General features: G+C 39.7%; 2 protein-coding genes across 2 annotated transcripts in view; one reads left to right on the forward strand and one right to left on the reverse strand.

Annotated features, from left to right (window-relative positions):
• Positions 1-104: 104 nt before the first annotated feature.
• On the reverse strand, positions 105-19,342 carry parp2 (poly (ADP-ribose) polymerase 2). The gene is made up of 17 exons (XM_047368469.1): positions 19,145-19,342; positions 17,664-17,873; positions 16,009-16,176; positions 15,774-15,844; positions 9,697-9,747; positions 9,226-9,322; positions 9,057-9,132; positions 8,880-8,982; positions 7,451-7,604; positions 7,225-7,363; positions 7,023-7,086; positions 6,787-6,921; positions 4,336-4,463; positions 4,119-4,218; positions 2,865-2,963; positions 2,575-2,699; positions 105-923 (listed from the first exon to the last, which is right to left on the reverse strand). Exons 1-17 carry the CDS (start codon positions 19,215-19,217, stop codon positions 764-766), a joined length of 1,953 nt encoding a protein of 650 aa, XP_047224425.1. The 5' UTR covers positions 19,218-19,342; the 3' UTR covers positions 105-763.
• Positions 19,343-19,700: 358 nt separating this feature from the next.
• mettl17 (methyltransferase like 17) overlaps positions 19,701-26,136 on the forward strand; it is a 17,559-nt gene continuing 11,123 nt past the window's right edge. Inside the window, exons 1-8 of the mRNA XM_047368158.1 lie at positions 19,701-19,890; positions 21,662-21,803; positions 21,882-22,037; positions 22,463-22,550; positions 23,849-23,930; positions 24,016-24,089; positions 24,165-24,259; positions 24,336-24,406. Of these exons, the coding sequence (XP_047224114.1) occupies positions 19,822-19,890; positions 21,662-21,803; positions 21,882-22,037; positions 22,463-22,550; positions 23,849-23,930; positions 24,016-24,089; positions 24,165-24,259; positions 24,336-24,406 (777 nt within the window). The 5' untranslated portion in view covers positions 19,701-19,821. The remainder of the gene's footprint in view (positions 19,891-21,661; positions 21,804-21,881; positions 22,038-22,462; positions 22,551-23,848; positions 23,931-24,015; positions 24,090-24,164; positions 24,260-24,335; positions 24,407-26,136) is intronic.

Consider the following 26,136-nt stretch of genomic DNA (forward strand, 5'->3'; position numbering starts at 1 on the left):
TTGCATCCATATTGTCTAGAGCAGTTCATGAATAAATGACTTATTTCCACCAGTGTATCACAGAGGTAACCTGTGTTTTAGAGAGCACAAAAAACAAAGCAGGATGGTAAAAAAAACTGCTTTTATTACAAATATGACAATTAAGAAATTGGATGAAATTCTAGTGCAAAAAAGTTTTTTTTCATCTCAGACAGCCTTCATCTCGTGTAAAAAAAAATGAAGTTTGGCTCTACTTAACAGGAAGTAAGTCTGACTCCAGAAGAACAGGGATGTGAGAGGAACAACCAACGAAACCTAACAGCAGAAAAGGTTATAGGTGGGATGTTTTTGCTGCTTGGATAATTTAACCTTTTACATCCAAGCTGAGCTGTTTTAACCATCAGATCTGTCAGCTCCTGACCTTTAAGGCTTTCAAGACTTTTTAGAAATTTCAATGACACCTCCAGAGTAGAAAGGCTCCTGTGTCAACTGTTGCAATCATTTAGGAAGTCCTTAAATGGTTTAACGAGGAATTGATTGGGGTTCTTTCTATAAGATCGGGTATATATTTAGTTAATTGTTGCGAGGGTTTTGTTTTCTTCAAAACTAAGGAGTTGCTTTTAAAATATGGAACCCTTTGACCAAGGAGTTAATCAGGAAATTATTCCGCTAAACATTCTGTTAATAAAATGTACAACCAATAAGATTATAATTTAATCTTGAAAGATGTTCAGTTTGGGATAAATCCTTTTTTTATCCGGACTGGACCTCCTCAGGTCGTTTCTCACCACAGTGAGGAGTAGTTGAACTGGATCCGCAGCAGGTACCTCATCCGAGTCTGAGCTGGGTTGTAAACGATGTACTCGTTGTAGAGTAGATTGTAACCGTTCGGGTTAAAAACGCCCGTTTTAACACCAGGACCCATCGGAACCGTCACTCCATTCCTGAGGGAGGAAGAAATATCGACAGGAAGTCAGATGGAAAAAAGAGCTTATTGGTTTAGACACATTACATACAAGTTTCCTGTAATTATAATTATTTTGTTTTATTTTCATAGAAAAGCTGCTCTGATGATGAGAAATTCACAATTATTCTCTCGTTATTTCCTCTAATTTGTAAAGTTTGGATTTTTTATTTTTTTTCAAAAAGGTGCTAATGCAACAACCAATGAATTATCATCTTAACTTTCTAAACAGACAGCGTGCAAATTAAAGACACAACATTAAACAGAAGTTGCCTTATATCACTGATGAATTCGTTTTCACCCTAAATACAGTGTAATAAAGCATTTATTTAAATAGGTAGGAAAACGGCCTTTATTAAGTCATAATACTTTGTTGATTAATTATTTTGTCTAAAATGTAACAAAAAAAAAAAAATTTATCACTTAAACGTTTCATGTTGGATTTTCTCCGTATTTATACAGATTAGCTGCAAATACTAAGTCCTGGGAAATCAAAGTTTTGCTTCACAGTCAGTTAAGCTGCAGGTCACAGTCAAAGCACGCACCCTATTTTAAACAGAATTATATAAATATTAAACCAGAACCTTTCAAAATGCTTCCCACAACCTATTAGGACGAGGATAATTTATGGCAATTTATTTTCCTGCTATTTTCTGCATCCCTAAGATGCTCTATACGTCGGCAGCAGCTTCCCACAATAATCCAGCTACATACATTCACTAAATCCTGCTCTTGCATGACTCTAGAAATCAATCGGGATTAGAGCTGCACGATATACTGAAGAGGGAGTGCCCTACAATACTATTCTTACCCCTTGAGCCTTTCTGTAATTTGGCAGGTTGAGCCATACATTTTACTTGGCAAAGAAAAATGTACGAACATTTCAGACTCTAGATGTACTAAGCTGGTGGAGACAGACCCTGAAAGACTTTCAGTTGTAGTTGCAGCAAATAGTGGTTCTACAAAGTAGTGACTCACTGGGCTAAGTACAGATCCACAGCACACTTTTCAGAGTTTTGTTTACAAACAATGAGGTAACCGGGTCTCATTTTTCTTCCACTTCACAATTATGCACTACTTTATGTTGGTCCGTCCCATAAAATTACATCACAATACACTGAATCTGAGGTTGTGCAACATCATATATTGAAAGATTTAAGGCGTTGAATATGTTCTACAAGTAGAGATCAAAGTTGTTAACATGGGGAACATTGTGGTGATGAAAAGATAGAGAAGGCTGTTAATATTACGATGCTGTCACAGCGTGGCCGGCTCCACCAGCACTTCCTCAGATTCTTCCCAGCCACATCATACATGACCCTACAGCACAGACCGTCCACACCTTGGCTGATTTTTAACATCATAGAGGAGTCTTCATACAGTATGAAGATTCACAAATGTTGGCCGACTTTCTGAAAGGCCTGCTGACATGAATTTTGGGAACGCTGCAGAAGGAAAGCAGCACAAGAGGGGGGGATCTAAAGTGAAGCGAGGTCAGAACATTAGTGGCTGAGTGTGTTTTGACTCAGAATCACACACAAAGACAGCGAAAAACTGACGGTGTAATTTTCTTGGTATGATGGCAGAATTTAAGTTTGATTGGTCTACTGTATAGCTGTGAAGAGACTAACAGGGTGACGGCGTTTTTCGGGTCGGGTCCAGTCTGACCCAGGCCCTTGGTGCTGTGCTTTCCTGCAGGCAGCTTATGGGCCTCGTAGTCGGCGTCCAGCAGCTCATTGCAGTCTCCCAGAGCGACCTGAAGACAAACATGTTGACACGTATGACTGCTGGGTTTAATATGTGGGCAAAACATCCAGGCGATGTCATGCAAAGACAAGACTGACTAATATTAATACAGTTCTGGAGAACCAATCCTCTTCCAGAATGACATGTTTCACCTTCTGTAAACGCGTTTACTCACCTCACTCAGCAGCAGCAGCCCAACATGGTTGCTCAGGTTGGCAAAACAGTAGTTGGCACTTTTTGACGACATGTCTGCAAAGTAGATCCCTTTACCAAACTAAAAGAGGAGGAGCAGAACGTTGTGTTATTTTTTCAATAGATTTAAGGTTTGAGAAGGGAAAAGTGTCCTTTTCTTCTGGACATGTGTGCCATCTTAAATGAAATTGGCTTTTGGATGTTAAAACAATTCATTGTTCTGTTTAGAATCAAAGCAACAAATCTGATTAGATTTGCAATATTTTCCAGATGCATATTTATTTCGTGAACGTATTGATGCCTGCTCAGAATTAGCTCATATTTAACTTGGACACCATCCCACTCCACAGAAAAATGTATTTTCCTTTTTCATATTTTTCAGCACCTCTGCGCTTTGATTGTTTTGAACACTAAGATATTGCTTAAGTTTGGTTTTCAAAAAGGTTGAAAGGCTTCAAAAAGGCTTGTGCCAGCTCATCAGCACCTGGCACAAGCTGGAAAAAAAAAAGAAAAAAGAGGACACAAAGACTGAAACAAAGGAAAGGAGGAATGACAAAAGAAAGGAAGGATGGGGGAAAGGGAGTAAGACACAAGGCAGAAAAGAAGGACAAAAAGGAAGGAAGGAAGGATGGATGGATTTAAGGAATGACAGAAGAAAGAAAAGAAGGAAAGACTGGAGAAACGATGGGAAGACAAGGAGGTTTGACACAAGGATTGAAAGAAATGAAGGGAAAAGAAAGCAAGAAAACAAGGGAGGAAAAAAGCAGGAATGGTTGGACAGAGGGAGAAAGGACACATGGAAGGAAGCATTGAAGAAAAAGTGATTTAAACAATATAATGGAGAATAAAGTCTGGAAATAAAAATATTTTTCCATTCTATTGTTTTCTTTTTCTATTATCTTATTCAGATCTGGAAAATACCGAATTAAAATTAAATAAAAATAAAAATGTTTAGATTTTTCCAGGCTCAGTGAGAACCATGAACTTCAGAAAACATGGAGAAATCCTGACAAAAAATCCAAATTATTTGTTCCTTTTACTATTGAGATGTATTACTGTAACAGTATATTTACTCTTTTCATTGCTCACATTAATAGTTTTAATGTGCTAAAGAAATAATCTGAGTTTTGTTTTGCATGATTCAGGCTGAATCTTTTATACCATAAATTATTCAGCAGGCATTTTTCCTAAAACAACAAGATAAATCCAAAGACCTTCTAAAAATACTCCTTCGTACCATATAACCAGTGACAGGGGCCTCAGGCGGGGCCACTCGGAGCCCCCTACTGAGAATGCCGACCCAGTTAGACAGACGGGAGCCGTGCCACAGCAGAGTCCTGGTAAAAACACAAACCCACATAAACAAAGGGCTACTTTACCTCCATTGACATCTTCTTTATATAAATGAATCCAATTAAAAACCCCGAACTAACTAGCGTTCTGGTTGTACCCACCTGTTATGCAAGTGTGAGAGGAAGTTGTTGCTCTCCCCGCCTCTGTCCACTGAGAAGATGTCAAGGACCTTCATTGTGTAGTCACAGTGAGTGGGGGCGTGAGTGGACTGCAGGTACTTTTCTATCACCTTTGCACAGAGAGGAGGAAACAGATGAAATGGAGATAAGGTGCTATTAATGGACGCTGGATGGTCCTTGACCAAATTCAGCAAGTTTCTTCTCCCCTGAGATGACTGAAGACACAACATGTAACTGATGTTTAAAATTAGCATCTTTTCCAAAAGGATAAAATATCTAAAGAAGATCTAAACTGAAATAAACAAGATCCTTCCCTATCCCTTATATTCATTTCCTCATCTACAATAAATAACAGCCGTCTTGTCATCTTTGTTGGAACCCACAGCCATGGAAACAACAAACTTTACTAACTTTTCAGGAACAGCGGACTTCCCATGATGCCACTGCCCGTATAAAACCCCCACCTTTCCAATGGTTCGATTTCTTCCACACCGGTGATCATCGGGACGGGGGAGGCACAGCGCGCTAATGTCTCTTTGCTGGCAAACAGACAAACTCTTCAACTGGATCCGAGAGTGTCATAAGATCACACGTTCATATGCACTGAGTAAAGTACGGATGAATTACTGTTTCTGTACCCGGTATTCATTCATAAAAAGGGGAAATTAAGGTATAAGCATTTTGCTTGACTTTCTCTCTGAGGCCTGCAGAAGCAAACGGTGTTCCAGAGAAGTCCCCAGTAGAGACGCTGTCTCTACGAAGCCGAGTGAAGCACTTTCCCGATCTGAAGGAGGACCGCATCACCATGGTAACGTGCAGCTTGGTCCGCCCGACAGCGAGCCGCCCCCAAAATATTCCCTTAATAATATTTCTTTAAATATTATTTCAATAAATAAAGGCAGCTAATTAAACACCGTTGAGAATTAGTCATCCAGAAGGTTGGTTTTATTCAGCAGATCATTCTTAAAACATTATTTTATTAAAATAATATTTTATCTGATCTTGCATTGTGAATGGTTGTCTAAACATTTGCTGATTATTGTCTAAGTTAGTTCCAAGACTAACTTAACTTCACTTCCAGATTCTTCAAGATAATCCTTGGTTTTCAAACATAAACATTGCATGGTAATGTTGCATCACTATTTTGATCATGATTATCAATCATCTTTAATCAACTTGCTTATATTGTACATAGCCCATTAGTCTTGATTATTCTTTAATTCTGCTTGGTAGTTTAGTTGGACTGTTTTAACATAGTAAAGAGTTTGTTGATTGAAATATGTTTGACTTTGAGTTGACTTATTTTTCTTAATTAATTCTTGTATTTTAAGAAATTGTGAATTCATTCCATATATGTGCAGAGTTTATGCTGTTCAATAATGTCAGAGCTCGTCTCACACCTTTCTATTTTGTCCTAATACCATCGCCTTATTGGGCTGGTATTCACAGGACAACCCTTAACAGACCCAAATATTATTTGATAAAATATTAAATTATTAATATTAAATATCAAATAATATTTTCAGATTCATAGTCATAACATCTTTTATTCCTTTTTATCAATGTTTAGAGGTAAATCAAGCACATTTCTGCCTCTCAAACAACACAAAGCCCATGGTTGTATTGTTTACAGTCAAGTAATTAAATTATAATTTTTTTTTTGCTTTGCTTCAGAATGTTTAAAGACTTCAGTTTGAGTCTCTTTAGTCAGTAAAAGTGCACAGAACAATTAAAATAGATTACCACCTCATCGCTGGACAGTTTACCTTTTCAATATCTGTTAATATTTTACAAGACAAGGGGATGAAGTTGGATTATTCTGGTTGAACAAATGCAGAAAAAGGCAGAAAAAAAACAAACAATCTTTGATCATGACTGCACTAGTAACCAGAACGATGATGATTTTCATGTTATTGAATGAAATAAATGTTAAAGTCCCCTGCAAAACATGACTTAAAACATAAAAGTCTGCACATATGGTGGGAGCAGACTGTGGCACTCTGTACTAAAACTGCTATTTATGCTCGATGTAGAATGGGATCTATGCAAATATCTACTGAACATTAGTCATAAATACATTAAATTAAAAATGTATTTTAAGACATTACTTAAATGCGTAATTCATAAAAACATAATCAAACAATTGAATGTGGAAATTTATAAAGTATTAAATTAACATATAGACATAACTGAACGCTGAATCTGGGCAGCAATCACCTTTTCCTATAGCAGCGATAACGCCCCCTGCTGACTAAGATGGATCAGTATTTTATTGATAAATGCCACATTCAGAGAATTAGAGGAAAATGTATTTAATATATTAAAATCAAATTATACTTATATTGTGAAACAAATGAACAATTTATTCATTTTCTGGACTGTGGCACTCATGGACCTTGATAAGTTTAGGGTGTTTCCTCAAATTAAACCCACCTTAAACTCATGGCAGCTGGAGTCCAAAGGCTGCAGTTGGCACTGCAGGGAGTGGTACTGTCGGTCCAAAGGATGCTCGTCACTGTCTGCATTTGACTGGGCCATTTTCACAGCAATCTGGATCTCACACAGTGCCTTAAAAGCAAAACAGCGAACATTAGACACAATCATGTATATAGTTGGTATGGTGAGGCAGAATAGGCTGAAAAATCAATGACAAAACTGGAATATTTTACCTCCAGCAGAGCAATTTTTTCCTTCAGCTCATCTTCTGTTTGAATCAATGGGGGAGTTTTCAACCTGGAAAGTTATTTTCTTCTGTTAAACAACAAGTATTTAACCTGGTAAAGCCTCACTCTCTCCAAGAGGCACGTGGCAAGAGTTACAATAAAAATAAAAAAAAGATAGACAAAATGTCTATTATTTCATACTTCTTACCCAAAGTCATGCGGGATTCGGGTGTAAAACTGGTTACAGGCTTCCAGCAGATCCCGACGGCTTCCCTTTTTCTTCAAGCATGACTCAATTCTCTTCAGTGCTGCATATCCTGCACGGATCTGCTCTGAGGTCAGCTTTCCTGCAGGCAGGAAGATTAAGAGTGTTTAATAACCCATTCTAGGGCGTTTTAACTTTGATTTAGTTATTTTTTTCAACCCTGACTAACCAAGAGGAGCTTTTTTGGTGTCAAACTTCATCTCCAGCACACACTCCTCCATGGCTTTCAGGTCACAGATAAGTTCGAGGAGAGACTGAACTTTTGCATCCAGCTTGGAGAGCTGCTTTTTGGGGGCAGTGTCGACAGTGGTTGTGTTCTCCTCCTGGAAGGAACAAAGAGGTTTGTTTTATATAGTTTAGACTGACTATTTGGTTTCTGAACCTGTGCACACTATTAATGTGCACATGGTTCTGTTGCATCATCAAATTTGATTTTAATTCACAGGGTTCCTACAGCTTTTCTATTTAAAATGTTCTTTTTCTGACTCGGATTTGCTCTTAGTCCCATACGTTCATTTTAAAATATGAATTTCTGAAGTTTATAGTGAGTTTATGGCAGATATTCCCAGAGTGGGCAGGTTTAAAATATGGAAGAGGTCAGGAAGGAAAAATGGAGGTAGGTCGCAAGGAAGGGAGGTAGGACACAAAGAAAGAAGGAAGGAAGGTAGGAATTTAGGACACAAGGAAGGAAAGAATGGAGGGTAGGATGCGAGGAAGGGAGGAGAAAAGGAAGGGAGGAAGGAATGGAGGTAGGATGCAAGGAAGCAAGGAAGGAAGGAAAGAGGAAGGAAGGGAGGAAGGAAAGAAGGAAGGAAGGAAGGGAGAAGGGTAAGATGCATGGAAGAGAGGTAAGACGCAAGGAAGAAAGGAATGGAGGTAGGATGCAAGGAAGGAAGGAAGGAAGGAAAGAAGGAATGGAGGTAGGATGCAAGGAAGAGAAGAAGGAATGGAGGTAGGATGCAAGGAAGGGAAGAAGGAAGGGAGGTAGGATGCAAGGAAGGAAGGACATAAGAGTAGAGGAAGGACTGAATAAAGGAAAAACAGGAGGGAGAAATGGAGGAAGAAGACAAGAAAATAAGGAACAAACAAAGGAAGGATACAAGGAAGAATGGACACTGGACATAGGGAAGGACTTTGGTACACAAGGATACAAAGAAAGAAGGAAGGAAGAAAAGACAATAAAAGAAGTCATGTCACAAGGAAGAAAGGAAGGAAAGAAAAAAACGACGATGGAGAAGGAAAGAAAGAATGAGAGGAAGAAAAGACACAAGGACAGAAAATGCACAAAGAAGGAAGGAGCTAGGGAAAGACAAAACATCTAATAGGATAAGGGATAAAGTCTAGAAAAAAAATACTTTCAAATATTGTTATTTAGTTTTTCAATTCTTATCTAGATCTGGGGAAAAAAAAGATCAAATCAGATGCTTTTCCAGACTGGATAAGAACCCTGAGTTTGTGAACTTTATCAGTAAAACTCTGTGAAGTTGTAGAAATGGGCATGTAGCTACTTAACTCAAATATTCAGACTCACAAGCTTAGGCTGCATAAAAACCCTAGAGAGACACAAAATCTGAGCCCAACATCTTCTCCAAACGTACCTTTTCATTAGCACTGTAGTCCATGAACACCATGTCATATTTTCCATCTTCTTTTTCAAAACTCTCCCTGCGATCCCACTCGTTGTTTGTCTTGTCCAAGAACCTGCAGCAAAGATTCACTCGAAACAGTATTCTCCAAAGCTTCTGGAAAACCTTTTGTCACTCAGATAATCTCACTTTTTCTTGAACATGTTTTTGGCCTTAGGAAGATCTCCTCCGTAGCATACGAGGCTGTTTTGACCCACTTTACCCACTGTGGAAACACCAGAAATGAAAGCGGTGACATCAATGAGTTTCATCTGTTTTCCTTAATGACACCGGACCGTCGGGTCGACGACGAACTCACCTCTGCCCCATCTCATCCAGACACTGTAAACCTTGAAGCCGTCGTCCTCCAGCAGCTGGATCAGGTAGTATTTGTTGTTGTTGAACTGAAGGTTGGTCTGCAGAGTAACACGGAAAACAACAGCGAGTAAAACTAGCAAATAAAATAATAATAAAATAAAAATCAAAGGGTTTCAGTTATTCAAATAAAAAAAAGAAACAGTGCCAAAGCTGGGTTTCTTTCTTTCTTTCAAAACTTGGTATAACACCAAGAACACATGGTAGAAATTGTCTAAATTACTGCTTCAAATCATTAGTAACCTTTTGTCAGGTATGTGTGAAGTTTAGCCTTTAATTTGTTAAAAAGTACAAATCTACCAATCAGGGTCTAATTGGCTGATTTATGGTTTTCAGCTGAGGTCCGATTGGCCAACTCAGATTTCAACCGATTCGGGTTAAAACACATAACAAAAGTTAATAAGGTTTGTTGTACCTGATTCAGCATCACGTCGTACACATCACTTCCTTCACTATAAACATGAGCCTGAAAGAAAGATCCAAAGACATTTTTAAGAAGACTGAATGTTTATAAACTGATTGGCAAAAATTTGTTTTAAAATGTTTTGTTTTGTGTAACATATTTTGCTATGAATATATGTGTAGGTATATTTATTAATTCCCAGGCTGAAATCTGTTTTTATTCTAAATCATACAACCGTCAGTTTCCTGATACATTTTATTTCTTTTTTATAACTTGTCAGTTACCTTGAGTTTGTTACAAGGAGCTTTTTTCCTGTTGATTCTGAGTGAGCTGGATTTTTGTAGGCAAAGAAATGGTTCAGAAACGTTTGTAGTGAGATTTTGAGAAAACAAAAGAAGAACATAAGACGTGTGGGAAAGTTGTCCGACTATAGCGGTGCGAATTTGGGAAGGAGAGGTCCGGCCATCTGACAATATTATAGTCTAAGGGAGAAGGTTTGAAGCTCCTTAATTGCATGCAAGGCAAGGCAAGACAACTTTCCCTTGCACGCAATATAAAAGCTACCTCCCTGAGTGAGGCATGAATACTCGGCTACAGTTTAAACGGGCCCTGTGCTTTCTTAAAGAGCTCGAAAGCACCGCCGAGGGGAAATATTAGGTTTCAGTGGCTCCATGGGCTTCTTAAAAGTCCTAAAAGCCGCTTGCTTCCTTGTAAGTAAACACGCAGGGTAAGATGCGCATCCTTGGCTAAGGTTTAAAAGGGTCCTGGGCCCCCTTAAAGAGTTCGAAAGCACCGCCGAGGGGAGTCTTGAGTTTCAATGGCTCTCATGATTTTTCACAAAAAGTCGAAAAGCTGCTGGCTCCCTTTTCTGAGTCAACAGCTGTGTAAATATAAAAGTGTAACATCAACTGGCCAGTGTGAATGTGTTTGAGTCGATAACAGTGAGCTAGCAGAAGTAGCATGGGGGGGAACTGCTTGATGCTAAGCTAACAGACGCTAGCTCACTGAATAAACTCTGTGAATAAGTTTGGTGTCTGAGAGACAAAGAACTAAGCTCTCATTTGGACCAGGAAGAAGCGGAAGAATGACTAGATATCACCAGTAAATGAGTTCCCTGCTTAGCAAGCATGGGAAACAGGGAGAAAAAGTATATTAGCGAGCATTACCCACAAAGATGCCTTAAAAAGTTGTGCACACTTATTTTTAAACAGGATCCTAAGTTGAAACAAGATAAGATTGAATACAGCATTGCTGACACAATACATGGTGTAGCAGAGATTTTTATTCGAATTTGGTATTTACAGCTTAACTGAACTTTTATGTGGCCAATGTCTTTCCATTTCATCTGTACATTTATGTGGAATGAATGACTGTTTCATGCTAATTAAAACTTAGGGTATATGTGGCATGATAAATTGAATTTACAATGTTTCCTGATCTAAGACTAATTGGGGTTTTGAGTTTTTCAGATCTGGGGAGCAGTTGCAAAGAGATTAACAAGATCCTGGCCCATGGACCGCCTGCTTAAAGGGTAAAAACATTTTAAACTGTCTGATGCCCAGCATTCATTATTAAATGAGGACTTGTCTTTATGCCAACTCAGGGTTGTCACAATAACAATTAGAGACAACAAAAGCAGGTCTGATCCTCAACAGTATCATTATAATATTCTTTATGGTAAAACAAAAGTCCAGACAGGGACAATTTGACCCCTCAAAAAATGATTTTGATTAACAAAGATTTAAACTTTTTCCAGTCAGGTTCAGAATGATCAAATTAGATTCAAATTCAACACAAAATGAAATGCACGCTTTAACAGAATTACTGGACAGGCGTATTATATTTAAAATTATATGGTGTTTATAAAACTGACGAAGATAAACTAAGTTTATAAGATATATGCCCTTCATTTTAGCGTTTATCAATTTTATTCAGCCTTGTAAACTGATGTGGAAAGGGGAACCAGATTTTGAAAATGGTATCTAAGGTTTGAGATTTAACACTTATATTCACAATTTAATAAATACCATACTCTGACCCTTTTTGAATCCTGCACCTAAAACCAGACTAATTGAGATATGAAAGACGATAAAATAATAGCAACTAATAAAGCCTAGCTACGCCACTCTTAAAAAATTAAGGACTAACTGCACTGGGAAAACGCAGATACAACTAAATAAGGCTAAAATTGAATAAAAACATCCAGAGTCATTACAATTTTGCAGATGGATAAAACTCGAACTGTTATGAAACCAGATGATTAACAGAGAACAGTTTTATCACGGCCAGACGAAAATGTTTGTAGGAAGCAAACTTCAAGGGCAACCCCTTGAACTACACAACAGTAATACAAATCATGCATTTTAACACACACATACTCACAACCACTCACAATACACGGCATGGTACTTTAACACACAAAATAAGGCAACACATACTGATACAGAGAACTATGCACATTCCTGTTAGGATTCAGTCCAGAATAAATTAATCTTTGTTCTTATTGAAGGCAAGAGCAGAATGTTTTACAAGAAGCAACTAAAGACAACTTCGAATTATGAACAGGGGTTCATGAAAGAGGGAGGTAAATTATTCCAAGCTGATAGAACTAAACTGAAATGCACAAAGCAAAATTTATTTCCTTAAATTATTGTTGCAGGAAGCAAAAAGACAACTAATCAGTATTTCTCGAGCAATATTCGGAACAAAATGGGATTAAAATATTGTTTTTAATGGAAAAATAATTAGGAAACAGATACATGTACAAGTACATAACCACTGAAGTTTTCTTCTGACCTAGAGAGCTAACCAGTTCAAGGAATCATGCATGAGGCAGTGTTGAGTCTTAATTAGACACAGCAAAAAATGAATCTACAGAGACCATTATATACAGCATTGAGACGATGAAGTTTAGTGCTGACATAAAACAACTTCTGTGTGTTATGGAATTTGCAGCATCCGTCGTGTAAAAAGTCCTTTATGAACCGGAAGGGAAAAACATTCTACAGAACGATAATGTGACAATTTTAAGGCAACAAGCTTACAGATGATATTAAGATTTAGGCTTCCAGCACAACCAGCTAACCTTTAGCTTTGTCCGAATCCAATAGTTGAGATTTTCAAAAACCTCACAACAAATAATATGTGATTAAACTTGGCTAAACTGTTACCCCTTAAAGGCATACAGATAGGAGGACAAATGCTGTTACCTCTCTATAATTTCAAGAAGAATTCACAAACCATTGCCTTCTGACCTGATTAAAAATAATGCCCTATATTTAAGACTTGGCTTTTCACTGAAAGTAGTAGGTGCAGTAAATGATACATTTGATTTAATCGATGACATGAAAAACAATTGCACAGACTATTTATGTATAAATAGGTTAATTGTGGCAGGCTTAAATATGAATTAATTTAGGATGTAATCACATTACTAACAGGCTTGAAAAGTTGTTTGTCCAAAAAAGAAAAAAACTAGACAACTTCATGGAAAATGATGAGATTATTTTGTGCTGGGGATGATTTCAAAAATTATTATGGAAATTAACGGTTTGGACATTTCTAGCACTGACTAGGGATTTAATAACAATAAATTATCAATTGATTTGGTCGAAAATAAGTATGATTCTGGTTAAAGGTGAGAGGATGAATCTAATAGATTATCTTTTTTATAACAGTTGACACTTTCACCAGGTAGGTTCAGAAAGCTGAACGCACAAAGAACAATTGGCTAAAGTTTGTGCTGATACCAACATGACATGGCTAGATGTGCTGCCTTGGTGTTGTTTTCTATGAGATCATCACCCACTGAACGCATGGGTTTAGCACCACATGAGCTACTGACAGGAAGAACTGTGCACCCAAGCTGGATTCACAGAGGGAGGAATTAATATGTTACGTTCAACAATTGTAATCTGCTGTGAAGTTTTTGTCTCATAACACACAAGAGGCACCAAACAAAGAGCAAAAAAGGGAGAGACTCTGGAACAGATTGCCCCTGGAGAGTGGATATACAGAAAGGTGTTCCACAGATCTTGGAAGGACTCCAGGTGGATTGGAAAAGTGGAAAGCTCCACCACATACAGTGTGAAGGTTTGGTTGGATGAGAAACAAACTAAGGGAGAGCCTTCCTCTAAAAGAAACCTCGGAGAAATCAGAAAGCACCTGAGGAAGTACATGCAAATAGGTTCAGTTGGATATCTTTGGACTAAGGGGCTTGGTTACTTCAAACGTGATAAAGGAGTAAATAATAAAAACTTTAATTGAGTTTAAAGGAGCGTGTGCCAGTAAATCTGAAAGAAGGTCTCTGCTTTGGAACCTGGTGGTACAAAAATCAAAGAGGAAAGAAGTAGGACATATGATTAAACTAATGGGCGTATTAACTATCACCAGTTAACTTCAAACTAGATTTGTTTATGGTCAGGACAAAATGACTCCTTCTGGGCATAGGAATGTTTTTTTAATAGTGCTTATGAGTAGCAGTTCAAAAGGGGTTTTTCATGTTTAGAAGTTGAGCCTATTGGACCTATAAAATTCGGAGTCGAAATGAATGGAATGTGTAATGTCATGAGTAATATGTGTTATAACATAAGTTTGTGTGTCGGTTTTCTGTGTATAAGGGTAGACGGGATGAGGAACAAAAAAATAAAAGAAAAGGAGAAAAATAAAACTGGAAATTAAGATTTTCGTTCGTGAAGGTGAATTACGTATGATATCGGGGTGGATTTATGAACGGGGCCTTTACCTGGGACCCCTCATTATTTCTATGTTAACCTCCTTCAACAGGAACCAATGTGACAGAAGGTAGTTTTCAGTACCATCAAAGGATAAATGGATGCTGTTTTAAAGATGTTCACACATTTATTTTGGATAAATGGGGTTAATGTTTTAAATCATAATTTACAGGAAGGTTTGTGGTTGTTGCAAGTCCAATATGCAGTTTATTAAGCCCAGTAGGGCTGGCAGGAATGTGTTTTTCTTCTAACTTTGAATGCTTTGGGGCTAACTGGTTTTAAATGGTGAGGTGCCTTTAAATGACACCTCATCAGGGGGACTGTTAGCAATAAACTTACTTACTATTACGTAAAGATGAGCTTTCACACACACACGCACACACACACACACACACACACACACACCAGAATGGTAAAGTATGAATGCTAATGTTTTCACTTTTCTTAGAATAGGATAATAATCTTCAGTGGCCTACAGTTTGACATGATGTTTAGTGCATTGGGTTGATTGTGGTACATACTGTAATAGGAGGGATTAGATTGCAGCGGCCACACTTAGATTCAGGGCTGGACACCTGCTATTACACACACTATCAGATAGACACCAGAATGGTGACACATAGTCTACTCATAAACACTGAGGGAGTGTACATCCCTTGCAGGGAGAGCCAAACATAAAAACCATGTGTGACCTTCAGTGTGGTGGAGGATCTGTTGTGCCGAGGGCACGCCTCTGTTCCAAATACTTGGCAGCCATGTTATAATACATGGGATCGTGAAGTTTTTGAAATACCAGGAAATCTTAAACAAAAATCTAGCTGACTGAACAATTGAAAGGATTCATCATGGGATCCAAACCATCCTGTAGAACCAAATCATAAAGTCTCCCCAGCAACTACTTATATCAAGGATTCTTACACATTGCTAACAGAGGTGCCAATATTTGAGGAAGGCACTGTAAATATATTGCTACAATCAGAGGAAGGCGTTTGTAGATGTTGCTTTCTAGACAAACACTAGCTTTCATTTGCAATTTATATATGTTCTCTTACATGGCCCTCCTGTGGTTGCTACCTGAAACATATCAATGAAATTTTTAGATGATAGAAACTTACTTTTGTGCACGACAGACACATAGTTTCTTACTTCTGCACAGAAATGCAGAAAACGGTCAAACAAACCATTTGAAAAAAAGCAACCATTTTAAATATTTTTTGTGGGATGTTTCTCAGACTTCAGGAGAATCCGCACCACACTGTTTTGCTCTCTAGGGAAACTAAAGCTTCGGACGTGTTCCCTACAGGTATCAGACCACAGTCAGGAGCTTCACATCTTGCGTGGAAACAGGAGACGCACCTTTCCAAATTTAGCTTTGCACTCAGGGTCCACTGGAGCTCTGCCCTTCATCACCACTGTCCTCACCACCTCTGGTCAGCAAACATACAGAGACATTCAGTGTGACAAACTGAGGCTGCATTTTAATACAGAACCAATAATCATAAGTTTAAAAATAGTTTATAATCTTTTCAGCATTAGTTCCAGTTAAATATCCCATTTGTAATATGTTACACATTAAATATAATCATCTTACCCTCAGTTTTTATTTCCTCTTTAGCCATTTCTTTGGTTTTGCTTGCAGCCTTGCTTTGTCCTCTTCTCCTCTTAGCTGTCGGCTGCTCCACTGTCTCCTCCTCTTCCTCTTTAACTTGAACTGGATCTCCATTTTTTGCCACCTTGTCACTGGCCTCATTAAAAATGTCTTAATTCAAGAACAGAACAAAGCAGACTTAAATTCAACACACCACTGGCTGCAAGAATACATGCTCTATGTAGACTCTATGTAATTTAAATGGAAGATAAATTAAAAAAGAAATACTTTCAGTCTTTCTTTAAACACAAGGTAGGATTGTCATTAGGTAGCTAAATCCTGCTCTTTCTGGATGTTCAGTTGAGGATGAAATCTATTTTTTGGGTAAATCAGCTAACTGACATCCTAATATTTTCATGCTCTGTGTGTGTTCGAACATTTCAAGCAAAACTAATTTGCTGCTATGATCCAAACATTTAAACACAAAAAACTAACAGAGCATCAAGGCTAGTGTATGTACAGTCTCCCTCCCAGTTACTGACACTGTGCAGACCCACACTTTTGCCAACAGGACAGTTTCTCTTCTCCAATAATATTTCACAAGTTTGGAGCAAACAAAGAGAGGGATATCTGGACAATTGCTCTAAATCTTGCAGAGTCTCATTTACTCTCTTCTGCTCTCTTTGGTTCTCTATTGGACCACTGAAATGGAGTGGAGAAAATATATCAAATTATCTGCCCCTTACTGAACAAACACTACGCTGTGGAAGTTTAAAGTCTTGCACCATAGCTTATGTGTCTCATATCTTGCAATGAAAATGGCCCAGAGCATCCTATGGACCTACAGTACCACTTTCAGTACCAACTTCGGCCTTTGGACCCCAGCAGCCATCAGCACAAGGTTGCTTTCATTTTATTAATTACCAACCTAAACTTATGATGGTAATATAGCGGTTCCTCTTGTACTGGGGACTGGTGTTGATTGTGTTGATTCCATCACATTTTAGAACATTATGCTTCGCTTTTAGTCTACTAGTAGACCCCACTAGATTTGGAAGAGAAACAATAGGGGTAGGGGTGCTTTTCCATATTCAGTCATTGTCTCATGCTTAAATTACTAACCTGACACGTATTCCTGCCTCTCCAATCTTGAAGAGAGGACGAGAGAAATAAACCTCTTTGTAAACAGCAGGGAATCGTTAATGGGAAATGGCCTCCACTTGCTCAAGTCCCCTGAGACCCCAAAGCGATTCACACTACAATCAGTCATTCACGCATTCACACACAGACAGCGGTGAGCTACATTGTAGCCACAGCTGCCCTGAGGCAGACTCACAGAAGTGAGGCTGCCATACAATCGGTGCCACCAGGCCCTCTGACCATCATCAGCAGGAAATGTCTTGCACAACAACTGAGACGGACAGAGCGAGGCTTCAAACCGGCAACCCATCGGTTACAGGATGAATCCCTACCACTGTCTGTAGAAACATCTCAGTCATTGATTACTGGTCAGAGTTTCTATTAACTTCTAGTTATTATTATTATAACTGTTCTAACCTTTACGTGTTGCTAATTTGGCTTCAGATTTTGAACCCCACAACTAAGCATAACTACAACTTAAACTGATTCCCTGTTGGGGGAAAAAAAAGGTTTTGCACCTGGTTCTGCTTTCTGAGAGCGAATCTTTCTCTTGTACTTTGTCACAGGATTAATCTGGACCATTTTCTTCAGATCAACGTCATAGTCCCTTCCTTCGCCAAGGGTCAGAGTGACCGACGTCTTCCCCGATGAGGTGGCAGCATCCAGCGCGGAGCAGGCTTCATCTGGGTACGGTTCCCACTGCCCGTCATCTCCTTTCCACTGCCACACTGAGCACAAACAAGAGCTGGTTGGAGTTCATCTCACTTTATTTTACTAATTTATAATTAAGGCTTTCTGCTAAAATCCAAACACAAAAAATATTGCACAACATAGTCTTCTGAAGATTATTTCTACATGTTAGCGGTGTCCATTTAAGGTACATCTGACTAAATAGGTCGTTTCATTTTCTTTATTTCAATACTGACAAAATTCAAAACTTTTTGGAATTTTGTATAAACACAAGTTTACAATGAGTTTGTGGCATTTATTCTAATAGTTAGACCAGAATATTCCACACATTTTAATCTCAAAATCCATTTCCAGACTATAACTTACACAGGTCTCGCTCCTCTTAGCCCGCTTTGAAAGTCTAAATATAAAACATCATTATGAATTTATGGTAGATCTTCTTTACAATGCTAAGGCTTTTCAAAAAATGATCCTGAAAAAACTACAGACTGCAAGGAAGATGAATGGGTGTGTAGAAAGATGGATGATTTGTTGAATGAACCGATAAGAATATGGATAGGTACAACCTTTAGACACTGGAATAAGGAATTAACTCTTTTAAATACAAACATTTTTCAGTACTTACTCATACGTTTTGAGACCTGGAAAATTCATAAATCAATTTCAATCAAAACAGATACTTTTCCAGCCTGGGTAGAAACCCTGAGAGACATAAGGACTAGCAGATATAGGGACAGAGGAATAGGGAGAGGTAAGGGATGGATGGAAGGATTTTATAAATGGATTCAACAATCAGGCAACCAGGTAGGGAATAAAGGCTTAATGTGCATTTATTTCCACATATTCATCCAGCTCTGGTGAACGTTTAATTAAATATTACACTCAGGCTTTTCTAAACTGCATAGCAGCCGTGTCAATAAGAAAAAAAATTATATCATTATTATAGGGTTAATATTTTTTTAAATCATTAGATTTACCAATTTCAGCCATATTTCCCCAATGACATCCGAAGTCGCAATGTATTAATAGATAAAATAAGGATGAGCGAGTCTATTTTACCGACTCTACCTGTTCTGTCTAAAACAATATTAGGTTTGTGGTGCAGTGATTGGGACAGCAGCGGTTATGATTAAAACCTTAGGGATAAAGTAGTTTGATTTCTGTCTGAATCCACACAGTGAAGACAGTTGTCTAAATAAATACTGTGTCTTAGGCTGTTCTCTGTCTAGAGTTGTTTGGACAGTCTGACGGGCTAAACACCAACTAACAGTTGACTTCCTTAGGATAGGAGCTAAAAACTAATACCAACCTGTCTTTGTCTGCACTTCCTCGTTTCCTACAGCGCTCTGAGTCTTATTTCTTGAACTTCTGGTTCTCCTCATGGTGTTCCCTGGTCTTATATTTTAGCTTTAAAGCATTAAAAACAGGATAGCAATAAAGCAGAGCGGGCAACTTTATTTCCTGCTGCTGTTTCCTGGTGATCCTAGAGAAGATTGTTTAGGACAAAGATGGCTCACCCCGCAGATAGGCACGACTGTCAAGACAGTTACCATGACAATAACGCCGCATCTTTTTTTTTTTTCTTCAAAAGTATGAAATTAGATCTAGAAATGTCGTAACCAACAACTTTTTTCTTTTTCAGGCACTCGTAGCCTTTATTTTTCTCATATTTTCTGAAAATGAGTTTACAGAACAAAGGGTGGAGAGAGGGGGACATTCACTAAACGTCAACCGGCCGGGACTCGAACCTGCGACAGCCCGCGTCGAGGACCGAAAGGCCTCCTATTCAAAAATATAGAGAAGAGTGAGCCCTCCTCAAATTTGTTTTAGAGTAGGAACAAAATATTCTGGCTAAAGGGTTCCTCTTTAGCGGTTGATCGGACTTGTTTTGTTGAGACTCAGCTATTGCACGGCGTGCTTTACAAAAGCGTTGATTAAAGTTTTTTTTTTTTTACGGCGTTGAAGTTTCTTTGTGACACCGAGGACATGGCAGCACGGAGCTACGGAGCCTGTTTTCTCTGTCAGCGGGCGGCGGCGGTTAAAATAATGTTCAGGGTGGGTGCAGTTAGTGGCTGTCATTGAACGCAACTTCTTTACAGTGGAGGTCAGATGAAAGGATTACTTAAACATTTGCCCCTTTAACACTAAATGCGACATTTATCTTATTTAGTTGAATTTACTCTTCGTTCTCACTAGTCATTATATGGAAACAGTTTATACAATATATAATGCTAAATGTAGATCGGAATCATAATAGCTTTATTGCCAAGTTTGTACAGACAAACAAGGAATTTGACTCCGGCACACTTTGCTTTCAATAATAAAGAATGTCTTTTTAAAATGTACATATATACAGAGCTTATCTCTGTCCAGGACAGCCCTGATTATTCTCTCTGCAGCCCTGATTGTTCGTTGCAGTCTGGACCTGTCCTGTTTTGTGGATGAGCCAAACCACAGAGATGGATGAAGACAGGACAGACTGAATGATGGCAGTGTAGAAGATGACCAGCAGCTCCTGTGGAAGGTTGAACTTCTTGAGTTGCCTCAGGAAGTACAGTTTCTGCTGGGCCTTCTTTCAAACAGTGTCTATGTGTGAGAACAATCTCAGGTTTCGAGAAATGGTGGTCCTTAGGAACTGGAAGTGGTCCACAGCAGACAGTGGTGTTCAGGGTGGTGGTCTCCGAAAGTCCACCATCATCTCGACAGTCGTGAGTGGGTTAAGTTCCAGGTGTATCTGCTGGTACACCAGTGTACCAGCAGATACTGTATGCAGACTCATCACTGTCTTGGATCAGTCCAATAGCAGTGGTCTCATCTGCAAACTTCAGTAGTTTCACAGACAGGCCCGCTGAGGTGCAGTCATTTGTATTGAAGGAGAAGAGATGTAGGGAGAGAACACACCCCAGTGTTGATGGTTTCTGTGCGAGAAGATGCTCCCCAGCCTCACCTGCTGCTGCCAGTCCTTCAGGAAGCTGGTGATTCACTGACAGGTGGAGGCCGGGACTTTGTGCTGGGTGAGCTTCTTGTGGAGGATGTCTGGGTTGATAGTATTGGCCGAGCTGAAGTCCACAAACAGGATCCTGGCGTACATCCCTAGGTGGTCGAGGTGTTGCAGGATGAAGTGGAGGCCCAAGTTGACCGCATCATCTGCTGAACTATTTGCCTGGTAGGCAAACTGCAGGTGGTCCAGCAGGGGGTCTGTGATGTCCTTCAGGTGCTTCAACACCACTCACTCAAAGAATTTCATGACCACAGACGTCAGGGCGACAGACATGTAGTCATTTACTCCTGTGATGGTGGGTTTCTTCTTCTGTGAGCCTCTTCCTTATCCCTATGCAGCTGCCTCAGATGAGAAGTGAACCAAGGTTTATTGTTGTTGTGTGTGCAGAAGGTCTTGGTCTGCACACACATGTCCTCACAGAAACTGATGTATGATGTCACCACCTCAATAAGTTGGTTTAAATCAGTGCCTGAAGTTTTAAAAACAGTCCAATCTGTGCAGTCAAAGCAGGCCTGTAACATCTGCTTTGACTCATCAGTCCAATTCTTAACAGTCCGAACCACAGGTTTGGAAGCTTTTAATTTCTTCCTGTAGGTTGGGATGAGGTGGACCAGAGAGTGGTCAGAAAGTCCCAAAGCAGCCTTGGTGACAAAAGATATCCACAAATCTGTAACTGCAGTTATGATAACTAAATGTTTCTTTATTTTCTCGATGAAATAAATAGCTCAACATGAATCTATTGCAGCTCTATTGTATGGATTTAATGGAGTTAATTTTAAGAGTTTTAAAGTGTTTAATAGATCAATTTAAAATTTCCCTCTTCAGTGTGTGAGTGCAGCAGCTCAACCGCAGCCCGGGTCGGATTTCCTGAAAGGCGAACCTCACAGGAAGCACCCAGGTGTGACCAATCTGAAGACTGTGCGACTACCCGAGGAGCTCCAGTTGGCTGCACAGTCCATTATTCACAGTAAGTTCACCAGCTGCAGCCTTGTTTATCCAGAAAATAGATGGACTGCTTTCTAATACATCAGTCTCATCTCTCCAGCTATAGGAGCTCAGGTGCCTCAACTTGCAGTGCGCACTCACAAGCTCACAAACATCCTTTGGAGCCGGAAGCGAGCGGTCGAGGATTTGACGCTGAGGCAGAAAGCTGTGAGCATGGAGAAGGAACTCTGGGAGAAAGCCATGCAGAAGACTGGAGGTGATAGATTTAGGGCATCTCTTGATGATAACTCTCACAGTTCCTTAAAAAAATAATCATACCCCTTGAACTTTACCATATTTTGTGACATTCCTTCCACAAATGTATTTTAGGTGCTATACCAACACAAAGTATAGGTTGGCTCACAAGAGCAAATTATAAAGTCAAAGAAAATAATACATGTTTATAAATAAAAAATTGAGTTATCAGGAGTTGAGAGGGGCTTAATACAAATGCACAGCACAAGTTTTGGATTTCTATTTTATAAAATGTTGAAAACAATCATTTAAACTTACATAAAATACCAAAAATAAACATTTAGATTTGTGGTTTTACCATGACATAGTGTCAAAACGTTTGAGGGGTAGGAATACTGTGTCTGAGAAGTGTGAGATGAGGAGACATTAACTGTGATCATGTTGCAGATTTTGACGAGCAGGTGCTGGAGGATCGCATCAGGAAGAAAGTTTTGTCGGACCTCAGAAGAACAACATATCGCTGGACTCCCCTAAAGTAACGCAACATGGGTTCACTGTGCATGCTGCTTGGTTTAAGCGTAGATTTGTTATGTGTTGGAGTGCAGCCACATGTCATTGCTTAAATGGATAAGTACCGTATTTTCCGCACTATAAGGCGCACCGGATTATAAGGCGCACCTTCAATGAATGGCCTATTTTAGAACTGTTTTCATATATAGGGCGCACCGGATTATAAGGCGCATAGAATAGAAGCTACTGCAGTCAAACGTTTGACTGGGGTTGCGTTATGCATCCACTAGATGGAGCTGTGCTAAAGAGAATGTCAGATAAGTCAGTCAGTCAAACTTTATTAATACACTACAAACCAGCGTTCTGATAACTCCATTCACTCTCATGGTAAGGTCTCCTCTACATAGAAATCTATTGAATAGAGCCAACCGCACGTTAGGAATGCATTGGAGTCTATGAAGTTGAAGTTGAAATCAAACGTTAGTTAAAACGTGAAAGGGAACTTTTCCCTGATTCAGTAAACACGTAAAAGAAACAGTTTGATGCACTAAATCAAACGTTAGTACTGTTAACCTTTCCTGTTTCTGTCCCCTGACCGTAGTCTGATGACACAGGGGGGACGCTTTCTCCAGGGCAGAAGTTACTAGTTTCCTCGGGGTTAACTCCCTCACTCATACGTTGCTGAGTTGAGCATGAAGAAACAGCATCAAAACACTGAGTTGTTGACGAGATTCGGGGTTCTTTTTAATGACTTTGCAGCACGTAAAAACACAGGGCTTACAGACTCATACACTGCTGCTCCGGTCGCCGTCTCTACCCACCCCACACACACAATAATACCGACGTCACTCCTTCACTCTTGATTCTCAGCTACGGCAGCACACAGCGCCACCTCTGTCCGGAGGAGTAATGTCAACATCTTCCATACACACACACGAAACATACACCCCACACACTGAGCTTCTAATCACATATAGTTCAGGCAATTCCTGCAACAGTACATTCAAACGTTATACACACACAAGTGGTGTTGGACTAGGAGTAAGCACAGTACAGGTGTTTACCGCTATTACTTCGGCGACGCCCCTGACTACGGTAGCCGTAATGCTGCAAGCGGTGCGGCTTTGTAGTTTACCAGTCGTACTGAAACATTTTGACAGAGCGCCGTGTACAACCAGTATGGATCAACCAATTAACCAATTGATCCATATATAAGGCGCTCCGGATTACAAGGCGCACTGTCATTTTTTGAAAAAATTAAAGGTTTTTAAGTGCGCCTTATAGTGCAGAAAATACGGTATATCTGACCACCTTGCGTTCCAGGTACGATGAAGAGCTGGGCGTGGTGTACATGGCGGCTCGGCTGGCTGGAGGCTATGCTGCAGTCAGGAGAGCTCTTAATGAGGTAGATGTGGAGATGATCACACCTTCTGTAGCTGTTTCTATCAATCCTGAATTGATATTTTACTTTTTTTGTTGATTTTATTTAGATAAAGAAGCGAGATCCTTCATTTGCCCCTCAGTCCCTCCTGGATTTTGGTTCTGGCTTAGGAACCGTGGCCTGGTTGGTGGTCAGATTCAGACTTTGTCCGTTTGCATTAAATGTAAACAGTGTGATGAGTCTCTGTCCGTTCCTCAGGGCGTCACACTCGTGTTGGGGCGACTCTTTGAAGGAGATGGTGTGTGTGGACAGCTCTGCGCCAATGAACATTTTGGCAGAACGACTTCTCAAAGGTACACAGATGGATTTTAATACAAACTGTCTCCTTTTAAGCAAGAACTATGCATAAGTGTGCTTTGTTTTGTGCAGGGAATGATGAAAGAGCTGAACCTCACTTCAAACAAGTCTATTTCAGACAGTTTCTTCCCGTCTCTCCTAAGGTACATTTATTGCAATAGCATAATATCACAATCAACAGTTCCTGAAAATTAAATATATAGGGGTTGGACAATGAAACTGAAACACCTGGTTTTAGACCACAATAATGTATTAGTATGGTGTAGGGCCTCCTTTTGCGGCCAATACAGCGTCAATTCGTCTTGGGAATGACATATACAAGTCCTGCACAGTGGTCAGAGGGATTTTAAGCCATTCTTCTTGCAGGATAGTGGCCAGGTCACTATGTGATACTGGTGGAGGAAAACGTTTCCTGACTCGCTCCTCCAAAACACCCCAAAGTGGCTCAATAATATTTAGATCTGGTGACTGTGCAGGCCATGGGAGATGTTCAACTTCACTTTCATGTTCATCAAACCAATCTTTCACCAGTCTTGCTGTGTGTATTGGTACATTGTCATCCTGATACACGGCACCGCCTTCAGGATACAATGTTTGAACCATTGGATGCACATGGTCCTCAAGAATGGTTCGGTAGTCCTTGGCAGTGACGCGCCCATCTAGCACAAGTATTGGGCCAAGGGAATGATATGATATGGCAGCCCAAACCATCACTGATCCACCCCCATGCTTCACTCTGGGCATGCAACAGTCTGGGTGGTACGCTTCTTTGGGGCTTCTCCACACCGTAACTCTCCTGGATGTGGGGAAAACAGTAAAGGTGGACTCATTAGAGAACAATACATGTTTCACATTGTCCACAGCCCAAGATTTGCGCTCCTTGCACCATTGAAACCGACGTTTGGCATTGGCATGAGTGACCAAAGGTTTGGCTATAGCAGCCCGGCCGTGTATATTGACCCTGTGGAGCTCCCGACGGACAGTTCTGGTGGAAACAGGAGAGTTGAGGTGCACATTTAATTCTGCCGTGATTTGGGCAGCCGTGGTTTTATGTTTTTTGGATACAATCCGGGTTAGCACCTGAACATCCCTTTCAGACAGCTTCCTCTTGCGTCCACAGTTAATCCTGTTGGATGTGGTTCGTCCTTCTTGGTGGTATGCTGACATTACCCTGGATACCGTGGGTCTTGATACATCATAAAGACTTGCTGTCTTGGTCACAGATGCGCCAGCAAGACGTGCACCAACAATTTGTCCTCTTTTGAACTCTGGTATGTCACCCATAATGTTGTGTGCATTTCAATATTTTGAGCAAAACTGTGCTCTTACCCTGCTAATTGAACCTTCACACTTTGCTCTTACTGGTGCAATGTGCAATCAATGAAGACTGGCTACCAGGCTGGTCCAATTTAGCCATGAAACCTCCCACAATAAAATGACAGGTGTTTCAGTTTCATTGTCCAACCCCTGTAATTGAATCCAGTAGGTCCACTTTATTTCAGATAAATTATGCTAGCAGCTGCTAGTTCATGTTAAATTCTGTTAAACCCCTTGTTTAACCTTAAGATTGACAGGCTTCATTACTTTGAATTAACCAGTCCGAGTTTTCTTGTTAATTTTTTACATTTCATGACAGCATATAGGAAAAAGTGTTTCAGGGTAATACATTTAAGGTAGTTTTTTGACATTTCTATTGTTTAAAAAGCACCTCTGTTTCAGTTCTGAGACACGGACCGTGGCCGTTTAATTTCTTGACTCTGTCCAATAAGACCAGAGCCTTCTGGTAACCATGCCCTAAATTAAAAGTGACTAAAATTGCTTCAACTGTACAAAGAATGTATATGCGCTCATCATTAAGGCCTAAAATACACAC

The sequence above is a fragment of the Girardinichthys multiradiatus genome, chromosome 6 (assembly GCF_021462225.1).
Source record: "Girardinichthys multiradiatus isolate DD_20200921_A chromosome 6, DD_fGirMul_XY1, whole genome shotgun sequence".
Taxonomy (NCBI): Eukaryota; Metazoa; Chordata; class Actinopteri; order Cyprinodontiformes; family Goodeidae; genus Girardinichthys; species Girardinichthys multiradiatus.

Bases quoted from the DNA above. Each gene is read 5' to 3' on its own strand.
- parp2 (XM_047368469.1), bottom strand. From the start codon at position 19,217: ATGAGGAGAACCAGAAGTTCAAGAAATAAGACTCAGAGCGCTGTAGGA. The intron at 17,874-19,144 runs GTTGGTATTAGT...GTTTGTGCTCAG, and splicing joins GGAAGTGCAGACAAAGACAG to TGTGGCAGTGGAAAGGAGAT. The intron at 4,219-4,335 runs GTGGGTACAACC...TGTTTTTACCAG, and splicing joins CTCTCACACTTGCATAACAG to GACTCTGCTGTGGCACGGCT.